General features: G+C 41.0%; 1 protein-coding gene across 2 annotated transcripts in view; it reads left to right on the forward strand.

The window, feature by feature from the left end:
- Positions 1-14,696, forward strand: part of DNAJC8 (DnaJ heat shock protein family (Hsp40) member C8) — a 36,281-nt gene extending 21,585 nt beyond the window's left edge. Inside the window, exons 6-9 of one of the 2 annotated variants that reach the window (XM_085879872.1) lie at positions 858-932; positions 1,121-1,212; positions 1,828-1,903; positions 3,707-6,217. In XM_085879872.1, the coding sequence (XP_085735998.1) occupies positions 858-932; positions 1,121-1,212; positions 1,828-1,903; positions 3,707-3,967 (504 nt within the window). In that variant the 3' untranslated portion in view covers positions 3,968-6,217. Of the gene's footprint in view, positions 1-857; positions 933-1,120; positions 1,213-1,827; positions 1,904-3,706; positions 6,218-14,247 lie in introns of those variants that run through there. The other variant, XM_085879873.1, reaches the window with a different exon arrangement.
- Positions 14,697-14,970: the final 274 nt, after the last annotated feature.

The following is a 14,970-nucleotide window of genomic DNA, read 5'->3' on the forward strand; positions in this document are numbered from 1 at the left end:
TGATGTTGAAAATGCTGCCTTGAGAAATTCCAAGTTCTGTCGATATTCTGGTGATCTCCACACAGTGACCCTCCATGATTCATGCTTTGACCGATGCAAAGGTTTGTTGGTCATTTTTATCGACTGGGCATCCTGCTGTGCGGGAGTCATCCTCATGGGACTCACCTCCACACATCAGCCACTCAATTGGCTTCTGTAGAATGAGTACACACACGGCAACCACACATTTCCTGATTTCTTTGCGCCTTCTTTGTATGAACATTTGATGACGCTGATGTTTGATTTATATTATTGTAAACTTCTCGAATATCCTCTGAAACACCAAAAGGTCGGCTGAATGAAACCAACGGTATTTATCAAACATACAACTTTACAATCTGCAAAAAACAAAAGTATTGTTGCTCTAGGGTGATGACAAATACCCCGTGATTGGAGCTTTTTGAATCCTGCTCATAAATAAAGGGTTGACAGGATGGTGGAACCTTCTTGTCTCGATTTGATTCTTGTCCTGATTATAAGTTAGCGGTATGATTTGCTTCCTCAGTGTTGTGTCAATGAGTATGCCATCCTTTAGAGGTGATGTTTAAACTCGTTTCCCCCTCCCCGCATTTGCTCTAATTCATCTGAAGACTTTAAAGATCTCAAAGTGCATTTTGAACGGTAAAGGTATCAGCCATAATGTGCTTATATCCTGGTACCCTGGTCCCCTGGTCACATTCTAACTGTTTCTCAATCTACAGGGGCCATCACAGATATGTACGCCAACATTCAGTTGCCGAATACATGTGAATGATTAAATTGATTACCAAAATTTGTTTATTTTATTAAGATTTGTTTAATCTCTCCTCTGAACACAGATAAAAGAAAGAAAGAAGCATCTGAAGAAGGAAGGAAAGCCACAATTGGTGCCTGAGGAGCAAAGTCCAGAAGCTGTGAGTTTATTTTTCAAGTCGTGCCATGATCTTTCAACCTTGTTTGCACATTATTTTTGATTCTGACATGTGCACGTGATCCAAAAGAATGGTTTTACCTGACTGTTTGGAAATAAAATGATCAAGACTATTGGAGTGAGGATCTCGATGGTCCAATATTACATCTGCTGTACCTTTTTTGCTTCCAGTATCGTGTGGCCGTCAACAAACAGACAATGAAGCTTTTTGCTGACCTTGAAGTGAGCCGAAGGCAGAGAGAGGCAAGAGAGATGCACGAGAGGTGAATGGACATTGGACACACTTTTAAAACTCTTAAAATGTTTGACGTTATTTATTTGTTGAAATACGCATCGATCCTTTTAACGGCGCAAAATTGTGGAATGGAGAATGACCTTTATCTTTCATAAATGGCTGGCAAGGGCTAATCCAATGCATTTTATTTTGTTTCTATTGGATATCTGGAGGCCAAAAATGCCGTCGTGTCTTTAGATCATCATTCAACCTTTAGTTGGTGAGTTTTGATTACTTGTATTATATTTGGGAGACATTTTATACTTTGCCATCTTGGGGGGGTTTTCCCTCCCACTTATATCATTTTGAATGTCACAGAGGAGGTTTGTGGGTATGAATCGATGGATGTATCTTTTGCAATTAGTGTGAGTGCATACGTTTAAATGACTGGACTATTTATAAGGGATATTCAGAGATTCAATTCCCTTTTCCCATCTCTTCAAATAGATTTCCCCAAATTTTATTGCCCCCACCCCAATCACGTTCCTTGCATTACACAAGGGATTTCTTGTCATGGAATCCATCCACACAACTGAATTTGGTTTTATGTGCATGACAGGATTATCAATATATTGAATGTATTGCAATGTATATTCCTTATCAGAAAGCGGCAGAGGGAGGAAGAGCTGGCAGAGGACGAGAGAACAAAGAAAGAAAAAGAATGGGAGAAAAATTTTGAGGTTTGTTATGATCCCAACCCCCTCCCTGTCCCTTTTTGTTTTTTTTAAAAACACTGCTCCTTGTATGTTCCCCCCACACCCACGAAGCGAAAAGTGGGATTAAGCAATTTGCTCATGTCCATCAGTCCGTCTGTCTGTAACTGTAAATTTGAATTGAATGTTCTATTTGAAAACTGATTGGAATATGAATCGGAAAACAAACCTGCAGTTTTGCCACACTTTGGCTCTGAATCCATCATGATTGTGCATGCGCAGCGAGGAGTGAGATAATTTTTAAGCGGTGAAGCTGCTTCAATATTTGGGTATGTCCTTCCTTCCTTCCTTCCATCCATCAAAAATGAATAAAAAGAACCGTTCTAATCCACTGTGTTTAATTCTAAAGTGTAATTCTCATGGGTTTTGTTCGTTTCTCGGCTTTGCCTATTTCATATTTAAAATGCAGGAATCATACGGTGTGACATTTTGTGACATTTGACAAAAGCCATAAAAACTGCGACATTCTGTGACGAAACAAACTAGGTTTTCATGTGACAGTGTTGAGAGAATTGTGGCACATTTGACAGTTTTGTCTGCGCTAGCTTTTTACCAGATATATCACGATGACTATCCCTCTAGAGCAAACTTTTTTTTATCGGTAGCCACCATCAGCAAGGTGAGAGGTAAGATCAACACTTCTCACGTCAAGTTTTGTTCATATTTGTGCTTTGTTATAACTTGTGTCGCGATTTCTGTTTGTTCATTTTTGCGCTTTGTTTATCACTTGTACCGCAGACTTATTTGCATTGACACTGTTCAGTTAATAATACTTTTTGCTTGCACTGGAACGGGAAACTCCGGGAGCTAAAAGGGTTCTTGGTTACAAGTATTCCTTTTTAGAAAGGAATGATATCATTCTGGACAAGAGTGTTCGACTATGCTGTATGTAACCATGTTAATTAGAGACCTGACCGTCAGCCCCGCAGCTATTTCATCACTATGCCTCCTGCCATTCTATGCTGAACATTTACGCTTATTGTGCAGATTCCTGGACTAAAAACAGGTATGCTAGATGTCTGACGCCAAATGCATGGAAATTAAGGACCACAACCTAAAATTGCTCGGATTAATCTGGGACCGAAATTGGACAGCCGTCTTGTCTCGGTTCCAGCCTACGTGTGTAAGGGCTTTAGATGGGACGGTCGTCCTCAAAGTTGGGGGCATTACGTCGTAATAGTACAAAGCAGGAAATATACATGCATTATGAAATGGGGAGCATTTTTGTGGTCCTTGAATTTCAATGATGTTTTGTGCTCAGAATTTGCTTTATCAAACGACGTTAGTCTGCTGCGAACATGTTTCGTTAATTTCTGCATAATGCCCAGACTGATGTTCTTCATCAATAACACGAACCCCCCCCCCCAAAAAATTGTTACCCCCCCCCCCCAAAAACAACAGAAAAAATTTTTTTTTTGCATTTCTTCATGTTTTAAGTGATTTCCAACCCCCCCCCCCAAAAAAAAAAAATTGTTAGAGAATTTTTTTTTTGCATTTCTATGTGTTTTAAGTGATTTCCAACCCCCCCCCCCCCCACAAAAAAAATGTTGGAGAAAAGAACTATAACTGTCAGCACTGTTGACATATTTAATGAGTAAGATATAAGGTTCACTTGAGTGACCCAGCAGTATTGTCGGCGGAGGTTTTGCACTCTCCCGAGTGCTCCCCCTCTAGTTATGGGTGTGACACTTCATTTGTGGTTGAAGTACACTATATGACCACATATAAAATTGTCAGGCCTCACGAGGGTTTCTGTTTTTTTTTTTTCAGCTGTCGATCATGAGTAAAAGGAATACCGCCTTCAAAGTGTCCATGTTGGATGGGGAGGACTCCAATCAAGACCCTATACAAAACTGGGCGAAACCCCACGACAATCACTCCGTCTGCTGTCTTCTTTGTCAGGAGATCGTGAGCATTGCTCAGAGGGGGAAGGACCAGCTTATCTGTCATTTCAAGACTGGTACACATATCAAGCGAAGACAAAACGATTTGGGTGATGATCGAAAATTGAAGCGACTAGTGGATGCGTAGAGGAATATACAGACTTGTTTTGCTAGTGGCAGCACGGGTGCTGATGATGGACGGGAAGACTGGCAAAAGCGGAGCTTAAATAACAATGTGACCTATGCGGAAACGATGTGGTGTGCCAATGTTTCAGTGAATCATTTGTCCTTTAGACTCAGATTCTATGATCGCTATGTTTCCTCGCATGTTTCCTGACTCGAAGATCGCGAAGGAGTTCCAATGCGCTTCAGACAAAACAGCGTACGTAGTTTCGGATGGAATGGGGCTGTATATGCATACTCTAATTGAAAAAGAAATTAGGAACTTTGCTCCAGCATACAGTATTCAGGTTGATGAGGCAACAACTGCTAAACATTGGAGACAGTTCGATGTGATTGTCCGTTACTGGCCAGCAAAGAGTGATCGTGTTCATGTAGAACATCTGGAGTCGTTTGAGATGGGTCATGCTGATGCAACTAAACTCAAGGACAACATTGTTCGATCCCTCAGCGGTCTGTACCATGACAAGTTGTTGCAAATTTCCTCCGATGGACCGAATGTCATGAAATCTCTGCAGAAAAAGGCTACGGAAGAGATCAATCCAAAAATGATCAATATTGGCACGTGTAACTTGCACAAAAGCACAACGCCTTTTCTAGTGCATTCGAAAAATTCGGTTCTGAGATCGAATCTATAGGTATTGACGTATGCTATCTTTTCAAATACTCAGTTGCTCGGAGAGAAGACTACGAGGCTGTGCAAAAATCCAAGGGCATTAAAGAAAATGTCTTTCTCCACCATGTGTCTTCGCGATGGACGACATTGGAAGACGTCACAGAAAGACTGATGGAGCAACTTCCGGCTTTGACAGAGTATTTTCTCAGAACTCTTAATGACAAAGAGAGGGAGAACGACAGAATCAAGAGGATCTGTGGTGTTTTGAGTAACGAGCTTCTCAAGTGTGAACTGCTATTCATGAAATCCGTCCTGTCCATGTTCAACCATTTCAATAAGTTGATACAGAGCGAGGACCCGCTCATCCACATTCTCTACGATGAAATGAACACACTGATCGTATCGCTGATGCGACGTGCACTGACCGAAGGAGCTATTGGTCGAAAGACTGGAAAGCAACTTGGAAGCATCGATCTCACGAATCGCGATGTCTGGCTTCCAAAAGTGGACATCGGAGAAGCGGCTTCACAGGAGATAAAAGCCATGAGAGAATCCAAAAGGATATCCGAGGGGAGTTATCTGGATTTCTTCAAGAGAGCCAAACTGTTTTATTCAGAGGCGATCGGTAAACTCCTCAAAACATTCCCAATGGACAACCAGCTCTTGCATGACCTACAAGTTCTTCATCCTTTAGCTCGGCAGTCAGAATCAGCTAAGCAAGCCATCAAGCGCGTTGCCGTTGGCATCAAAATGTTCTGGAGAGATAAAATTGACGCAATATCTGATGAGTGGTTGGAGAACTCGAGCGAGGACATACCGGAAGACTGGTACACCGATAATCCACAGGTCAGCACTTCCGAAGACGAAGATTCAGATGAGGACAACACCGACACCAATGCGGGAAATGTCAATGGAAGAGTTGATGTGTACTGGTACAGAGTCGGCAATATGAAAAGACCTAGTGGTCAGTTGAAATACTCCAATCTGATGACATTGGTTCAGATGGCCCTCGCATTGAATCATGGCAATGCCGATGTTGAGAGGGGGTCCAGTAAGAACAAACTATTGCTCACATCTCAACGCACCCGGCTCACTATGCCTCGCATCAATGGACTGCGGACAGTAAGTTCGTATATGAAGAGATTTGATAACAAACCACAGATGCTGCCTTATTCGGAGGAACTGATATCAAACACTCGGCAAGCAAGGTCGGCATATATGACTCAAATTTAACGGGAGAGACGGGCCACAAAACGACCAGCGGAAGCAGCTGCTCCGAACTACTCTCAGCAGGAGGTTCAAATTCTGGCCAAGAAAATGAGGGCTGAAGCACTGTTGGCGGAGGGCATGACTATTCTCGACAATGCAGTGAAGGGAGAATCTGAGAACTTGGTCACTAAAGTTGCGGCTGCGAATGCTACCATCCAGAATGCCAAAAAAATGCTAGATGGGGCCAATAATGAACTGAATAACCTGAAGAAAAAGAAATAGCACTTTCCTCCCGAGCTTTCCGATGAACTGGTACCCCGGTATTGCAGAATGAGCGACGTTGTGGAATTACGAGAATGTTGAGTTTGGAATTAAAAGAATGTTAAAAAGTGATCCTGGCTTGTCCAATCTGTGCGTCTAAACCCCCAAAATATATGTGACAAAATGGACTTTCTATGTGACAAAACGATTTTTTTTGTGACGTGACAAAATGTGACGGACTGCAAATTGCCCGTATGATCCCTGAAACTGCCAAACTGAACCGCTTCCTTTGGACATGGGTGTGCTTTATTTATTCACTCTGCCTGCCTGCCAGTTGAACAAAATTGAAAATCATTCCAAATAGGAAACTTACTGTTTTTAAGGATGTCATCAAGGACACAAAGGGGCAAGAATAATTAATTTAACGTGTTGCATAACGCGGTGGAATTGACACTAGGTAAAACGGTGGTAAAATCTGGAATTTATTAATTTATTTGTATGACTTTTGCATTCTTTATTTTATTAGTCCCCTTCTGGTTTCACCGGAGGGGACTACAGGTTTGCTGTCCATCTGTCCGTCCGTTCCACCTGTAGTTTTTCAGACTTTTTTTTGTTTTTTTCTCCTCCCATACCCTTTAACATATTCAACTGAAACTTGGTACAGGGTTTTACTATGATAAGTTGCACAACAAGTTCGAGTTTCAGTACATTTCATCAATTTTTTCAGAGTTATGCCCTTTTTAAACTTGGAGAAAATATCACATATTATACATGGGTTAGTGTTCAGCTGCCCCAGTTCCACCCCACTGCTTTACACCCATTGGCTGGACAGCTGGCCTGACTCCACCCCAATAAAATCATGTGCCACCATTGCATGAAGCAGCATCGATCAGCAGGTCTTAGGCCTGGGTGTTGGTCCATGGCCATTGCAATTGTCGTGATGCCAGGTATATAACCACGATGTGTTATTTTATATATTATGCACATAAGCCGTACTCGTGTTTTTACTTCATGTATGTACGTCGGGTTATTTTTAATATGAAATCGGCAAAGCTTAGAAACGAATGAAACGCGGTGGGTTAGAAAGGTGGTTCTTAATTTTGTTTATGGTATCGGCTCGAGCGTGCGTTAATGCAACCTAATTTTTATCTCCAGTTTGTTATTCGAGTTGTTTTTATAGGTTTCTCTTCGACAAAAGATATCGGTAAGTGAAAATTGCTTTTCCTTTTATTTTTCCAAATAGACCCAAGCACGGTGGGTCATAGGGTTTCTTCTGCCTCACGAGGACCTGTAGGGGACATGTACTGCAAAGGAATTCTCGCTCTTGTTTAATTTCATTTATATTTTGATCACTGCCGAACACTACTTGCCACGTCACTTCCAAAACCCTTTAATTTAGCATTACGTTGACGTGTTAAATAGGGTGGTGTGAAAGACTGCTTCAATCGCACTAAACTTCTAGAATAATTTTCAAAACTATCTTTAAAATTATTAATTTATTTAAATTGAAGTACAGTGCCTTCAGAAAGTATTCACACCCATTGACTTCTATCATATTTTGTTGTTACAACCTGAATTTAAAATGTATTAAATTCAATTATTTTTTTTTGCAACCAATCTACATAAAATACCTCATAATGACAAAGTTAAAACATGTTTTTTTTAGAATTTTTTTACAAAGCAATGAAGAAATTAATAGCTGAAATCTCTTGCATCAATAAGTATTCAACTCCTGAGTCAATACTTTGTAGAAGTGCCTTTGGCAGCGAATTACAGCTTTGAGTCTTCTTGGGTTTGTCTGTATCAGCTTTACACATCTGGATTTGGGGATTTTCTCCTGTTCTTCCTTGTAGATTTGCTCAAGCTCTGTCAAGTTGTGTGGGGATTGTCGGTGAACAGCAATCTTCAAGCCTCTTTCCACAGATTCTCAATGGGATTCAAGTCTGGGCTTTGGCTGGGCCACTCAAGGACTTTCACGTTCTTGTGCTGAAGCCGTTCCAGTGTTGCTTTGGCTCTATTCTTGGGGTCATTGTCGTCTTATAAAATAAATATTTGCTACAGCCGAAGGTCTTTTGCATTCTGAAGCAGATTCTCCTCAAGGATTTGCCTGTATTTGGCTCCATTCATTGTTCCCTCTATCCTCACTAGTCTCTGAGTCCCTGCCGCTGAAAATTATCCCCACAGCATGATGATACCACCATGCTTCATGGTAGGGATGGTGTTCGATGGGTGATGAACTGTGCTTGGTTTGCACCAGACATAGCGCTTTGCATTCATGCAAAATAGTTCAATATTCTTCTCAACAGACCACAGAATCTTTGCCTCATGCACTCATGAGTCTTTCATGTGCCTTTTTTGCAAACTCCAGGTGTGCTGTCATTTGTCTTTTTTCTCAGGAATGGCTTCCGTCTGGCAACTCTCCCATAAAGCCTCGATTTGTGAAGTTCTGCAGAGATTGTTGTCCTTCTGGCAGGTTCTCTCATCTCAGCCAAGGAACTCTAGTTCTGTCAGAGTGGTCATTTGGTTCTTTGTCACCTCCCTGACCAAGGTCCTGCTTGTCCAGTTGCTCAGTTTGGTCGGACAGACAGTTGTAGGAAGAGTCTGGGTAGTTCTATATTCTTTTCATTTCCTCATGATGGAGCTCACTGTGTGCTTGGGAACTTTCAACACGAGAAATTGTTTTATACCCTTCCCCAGATGTATGCTTCCTCACAATTATATTTCGCAGTTCTACGGACAGTTTTGGGATTTCATGGTGGAGTTTCTGCTCTGCTTTGCACTGTCAACTGTGGGACCTTATATAGAAAGGTGTTTTTTCTTTATAAATAATGTTCAATCAATTGAATTGGCCACAGGGAGAGATTCCACTCAAGTTGTAGAGAGATCTCAAGGATGATCAATCGAAATTGGATGCGACTGACCTCAATTTGGAGTGTCATCGCAAAGGGGTTGCATACTCATTGTCAGAAGACATTTCAGCTTTTCATTTTCAATTGATTTGTGAAAAATTCTGAAAGACATGTTTTCACTTTGTCATTATGGGGTATTTTGTATAGATCGGTGACAAAAAATTTAAATTTAATACATTTTAAATTCAGGCTGCAACACAATAAAATGTGACAAAGGTCGAGGGGTGGGAAGTCTTTCTGAAGGCGCTCTGTATATACTTGAACACTGCTTGGTGTAACGTGTTCTATGATTTGTTGCTGTTGTCTGCCTGTCTATTTGCAAACCTCGATCCGATCATGTGTACCCTACTCTGTGTTCGAGTGTTCTGCCGAAGCAGTTTCTCGGCCTGGGTTCATGCTGGGCGGTTTGCCGTCCCTTTCCCAGCAGTCGTTGGTACAGGAATTTGGAACTTTTTTATGTCAGAGTGCTGGCGATAGCTTGCCTCCTCTTCGAGAAGGATACCATGGGATCGTTAACGTACCCCAACTAATCCTTGCAGATGTGACACCAGTTTAACGTCCATCCGAGGGACGGCGCACACATTCATGAATCGCCCTGCTTGTGAAACACCATGATGGCAGTTTATCGCTGGGCCGAGATTCAAACCCATGCGAGACGGCTTGTCGGTGAGTGTGCATACCTTTGTGGCCACCCTGTCTCTCTTTGCGTACATTTTCTTATAAGTGTACGAATTTTGATTGGCTTCACGAACTTTTCATAAGAAACCGCACACCTCCAGAGTTTTGGCAGGTGTAAAACTGTCTACCGCTGGCTATGTCTAAAGTGTCAAATGTGTGAACATAAATTAAAAATTAGACGAATTTATTGCCAAATTACCTTTTTATTTAGACGAGTTATGTTCGAGGGTACAAGATTTAAATTGAAAATTAACAAGAAGCCTCAAGTAAACAGACTTCTTGGATACTGTGGAAGGTACTTTTGTGTACCAAGTTTCTTCAAGTCTTGTTTTCTTTTTCTTTTCCTTTTTTTTTTTTTCTTTTTTTTTTTCAAGATTTTGAAGGTGCTGGGCCAACATACATTGGCTGAGTGATGTCAAAGAATTTGGTACATATTGCACCGGTTGCAATTGAACAATTTTGCACTCTATGGAATTCTCTACAGAGAGCAGACAGTGCAGAACTGACCTCAGAATATGGCAGCCATTTGACATTTTTGCAATAATGCAAGATAAATTGATGATTTCATTATCTCATGATTGTACCTGAGCTATGAGTGTGGATATAGGGCTGTTTGTATCTTTTATCGACAGAGGTTGTGCACTGACTATATATATATATATATATATATATATATATATATATATATATATATATATATATATATATATATATATATGTATATGTATATATATATATATATATATATATATATATATATATATATATATATATATATATATATATATATATGTATATATATGTATATATATATATATATATATATATATATATATATATATATGTATATATATATAATATATGTATATATATATATAATATATGTATGTATGTATATATATATATATATATATATATATATATATATATATATATATATATATATATATGTATATATATATATATATATGTATATATATATATATATATGTATATATATATATATATATATATATATATATATATATATATATATGTATATGTATATATATATATATATATATATATATATATATATATATATATATATATATATGTATGTATATATATATGTATATATATATGTATGTATATATATGTATGTATATATAATATATGTATGTATATATATATATATGTATGTATGTATGTATGTATGTATGTATATATATATATATATATATATATATATATATATATATATATATATATATATATATATATATATTTGTATGCAGTGTCGAGGCTAGTGGAAGAGCTGGTACAATGAACGGATCAGGACGCAGCAGAACAAAAGGAGAGAGAGACAGACAGATGTTGAAGAAGAAAATCGAAGATGATTTGGACAAACACTCAGTGTGGGGAGGAATGGGTTGACAGGATGGATAGAGAAGGAAGGAAAATAAATGGAAATTTGGAAGCAAGTGGCCTTGGGGGTCGGATACAACTAGGGTAGGATTGGGGATTACCTGAGATGGTGGTGAACAGCTGTCTTGAAGATGTGGAGGACCGTTTTTTACAGCCATTTTTCCCTGCTGTGCAGGGGTTTGGCTTTTTCTTGAGGCAATGTTTTATGGCCGGATGCCCTTCCTGACGCCAACCCTAGTCGCCTCTTACGACACACAGGGATATGGTACACCTATTCTAACCGGGGCATACACCGGGACCAGTACACTGGTACTCATTTCGCCGACCGATAAATGACCACTAGGTGGAGCAGTAGTGTCGTCTCCCACCGAACACCTGGAATTTAGGTCGTGACTCTCGGATAAGTCCGAGAGTTCACGGGTCCCTTAGCGGACTGTGGTCGCCAATATTTTGACAGTGTGGGGTAGGGTTAATTGCCTAATTTCAATATACCGAAATATCCACGTCGTCCAACTACCGGGGAAAACCACACCCTCGGGCGGAACGGGCCGTCTACCGAGCCCGATCCGGGTGTAAACAAAGCAGGGATTACCAAGATCCGTCTGGCCAAATTAACAATTTACTGGTCCGAATGGCCTCACTCATTCTCAAGTCCGAACCATGCTGGGTCAATCAAAGAAAGGACAGAAACGAACTGGAACATTTAAACAATTATTTTATTTACAGGAATAAAAGAAAGGGACGAAGTGTAGACTTATTCACGACTATATGCAAGCAAATATTTACAATGATCATAAACACTTAAACAGTATCACTTATAGGACGGCGCCACATACAGACACACACCCAAAAGAAAAAGGACCCAATTGGTCTTTATTCGACCCTCACAGCCAAGGGGAGAGTCGAGCTGGGGGTCAGAGTTCTTTCGGGGTACCTGACCGAGTTTGGGCGGCTTGGCCCGCGACTGCACGTGTGGGACACGTGGTTCGTGGGGGCTTGGATGGTGGATAGCGGATCCAGGGTCGCTCCTTGTAGAAGGCCAGCGGAAACTCCAGGCTTAGAGCTCTAGCAATGATGACAACGCACCCAAACTACCTTCCAAGAACTGCTCCCTCCAAAGAACTTCAAAGAACTCCCAAGCACACGCAAGAACCCTCTGAACTCTCTGAACTCGAATGAGCACAAAAACTCTCCACACACCCACACACTGAGGGTCGCGTCGTCCTTTATCGACCGCTCTGAGTGGGGCAGGGCCTTGGTGGAACTGACGCACTGATCACCCTGATTGGACAGGGACCTCCATGGATTCGCCCTTTCTGGGCGGGATTAAGGCCGAGCCAGGAAAAACCCGCCCCACTGCGCATGTCTGTACCCCTCTTGCTGGAGAAACAACGATTTTGCCTCGTGCTGTTGGAATGCAGACCAATTCGAGGAAGTCTAATCAAGCACGCTAGGACCTCGCCTTATCTGCGACGGCCGCGAGGCGAGCGCGCAAGCGCTGAAAGACACTGGCTGCAAGTGGAGGGGATCTGGAGGTTTAAATAACCTAAATATAAAATAACAGTGCACACACAAAATTCCCATTAGACATAGGGGATGGATTCTAACTGTACACATACTTGTAGAAATAACTGAACTACGGGGACTCTGGCTGTTTGTGTGCACAAGGTTTCCAAATCTATAACAGTATGAGAGCTGACACACAACGCACAGCAAGGGGGGCATGAGATAAGAAGGGTGGGAGAGGGAAGGACAAAACAGTGGGGAACAGAGACATGAGGAGATCTGTGGAAGTGAGAGGGATGGGGTGGGGAACATGGGGTATACAAGATGGACATTACAGGGACTTTCAGGAAGGAAAGCAGGGAATTTGAAGGAGGTGGGTTTGGGGTGGATTAAGGGGGTAGAAAAGATTGAGGATTTGAATGGGGGACAATAAGAGGTGGTGGTGAACAGCTGTTTTGAAGGCCTGGAGGGAAGAATGGGATTGAACAGAGTTGAGGGAGTTTATTCCAAAGGCGGGAAAAAAGAGGAATGAAAGAGGGAAGGTGAGCAGTGATTCATAATTTTGGTAGCTTTACCAGAAGGGGGTTGTCGATGGAAATATGGTGGGAGCAAATCGCAGACAGAGCAGGGGGGGTGGGGGGGTGAGACTGGAGAGGAGACGGTAGAAGACTATCAACATTGATCGGGATTGAAAGGCAAATTTCAAGTGTTTAACCAGCTTGTGATTTTGTTGTTTTTTTGGCAAGGTTTGAACAGAGGGAAGAGGCTGCAGCCTGCCTGTCTGAAGGATGAGGGATGTCACAGCATATGGTGTAGTCATCAGAAAATAGAAAAAGTGGATTTACCAGAGTCAGCAATATCATTAATGAAGATCAAGAATTGGAATGGATTCAGAACACTGCATTGGGGAATACCAGCCTTGACAGGAGGAGAGGAGATGAAAGGATTCTGTTGAGCACCACACGTTGGCTATGAGCGTAGAGGAAGTCAGTAAGTTATGTGTGGACTTGGCCTTGGATGATATAGGCAGAGAGTTTGGAGAGCAAGGCAGGATGCCAGATTATCGAAAAAAACGAGATGGATGGCCCTGATCTCATTTCTGACATTGATGGCCTCCATCCATTATCGAGTGAGTGGAAGCAGCATGTCTGAAATGAGGTTGTTGGAGAAAAGTAATAATTTCATGTCATACTGTGATTATAGATTCCATGACCTTGCTGTTGGATGGAAGTAAGCTAATCGGTGTAGCGTTAAGGGAATCCGTTTTTTTCACCTTTTTTATCCAATGTGATGTTGGTGGATTTCCAAGCAGATGGAAGATGACATAGGATGAAAAGTGCAGACAGAACGATGTGCAAGAGCAGTTGTTTTAGGACATGTGAGCTGATCCTTGCAAAGCGGTTGCACACTCTCTCGCACTTTTGTTTTTCTCCTCTTCCTGACTTATTTTCTCCTTTTTCTCGTAATTTTCTTCTTCCCCATCCTCCTCCCTCTCCCTCACTCTCAATCCCTCTTGTTGACATTTTTATCTGTTTAGTGCAGTATAAGCTGAAGGAATATTTTACTTTTTTTTTTTAAGCTCACTTGTGATCACGCAATGCCTTTTTGTTCACTACCCTCATGTCCTATTTTTTTTGTTGTTGTTGCTGTTGTTTTTTGCAGGCAAGTCGAGATGGGCGTGTCGATAGTTGGAGGAGTTTTCAGTCAAAAGGCAAAAAGAGCAAATCAGGAGAACGCCAGAAAGAAAAACGCAAGGAGAGAACTTTTCTTAAACCACCAAAAGTGAAGATGGAAAAACGGTGAAAACAAAAAAACCCAAAACGGTTTCAACAGTTTTACCAGGATTCACTGTGGGGAGGGGTGCAAGTTCATTGAGAAGAAAATCTTTGGCTGCAATGAAATGGGAGGTTCATTTCAGTGTTTATTTAAAAAGGAAAAGTCAGCGATACGCAAGGGAGACATAATTTGTGGCATAAAAATATGGCAAAGCACTGATGGAAAAGTGTTGATTGTTCAAGAATTCGACGTTGACAGAACTTGAGAAAATAGATTCGAGAAATAAGTGTATTAATTGGTGTTTATTTGTCTACTTCATTAAACTTTTAGCTTGTTCTGTGGTGCTTGTTGTTTATATATCAATTCTATTTGGAAGTGAATTGTCGAAATGTAAGAAATGCTCGTTCCCTATGGGAGAGTAATACCCCCTCCCTCTACCGGGGGTTAGTAAAGGTTGTGTGTACAGTGAAAAATTGCAAGTCTTAATCGCAGCTAACTTGGAATTCACTCTCCACCACCAATAGGGGGTAGAATACGATGCACATTTACATGCAGAATTTGTATCCCCCACCCTGGTGATTGGTTTTTGTTTTTTATTGTTTTTTTTTT

This window comes from Eptatretus burgeri, chromosome 4, assembly GCF_056783735.1.
Source record: "Eptatretus burgeri isolate ZD-2024b chromosome 4, Ebu_testis_v1, whole genome shotgun sequence".
NCBI lineage: Eukaryota > Metazoa > Chordata > Myxini > Myxiniformes > Myxinidae > Eptatretus > Eptatretus burgeri.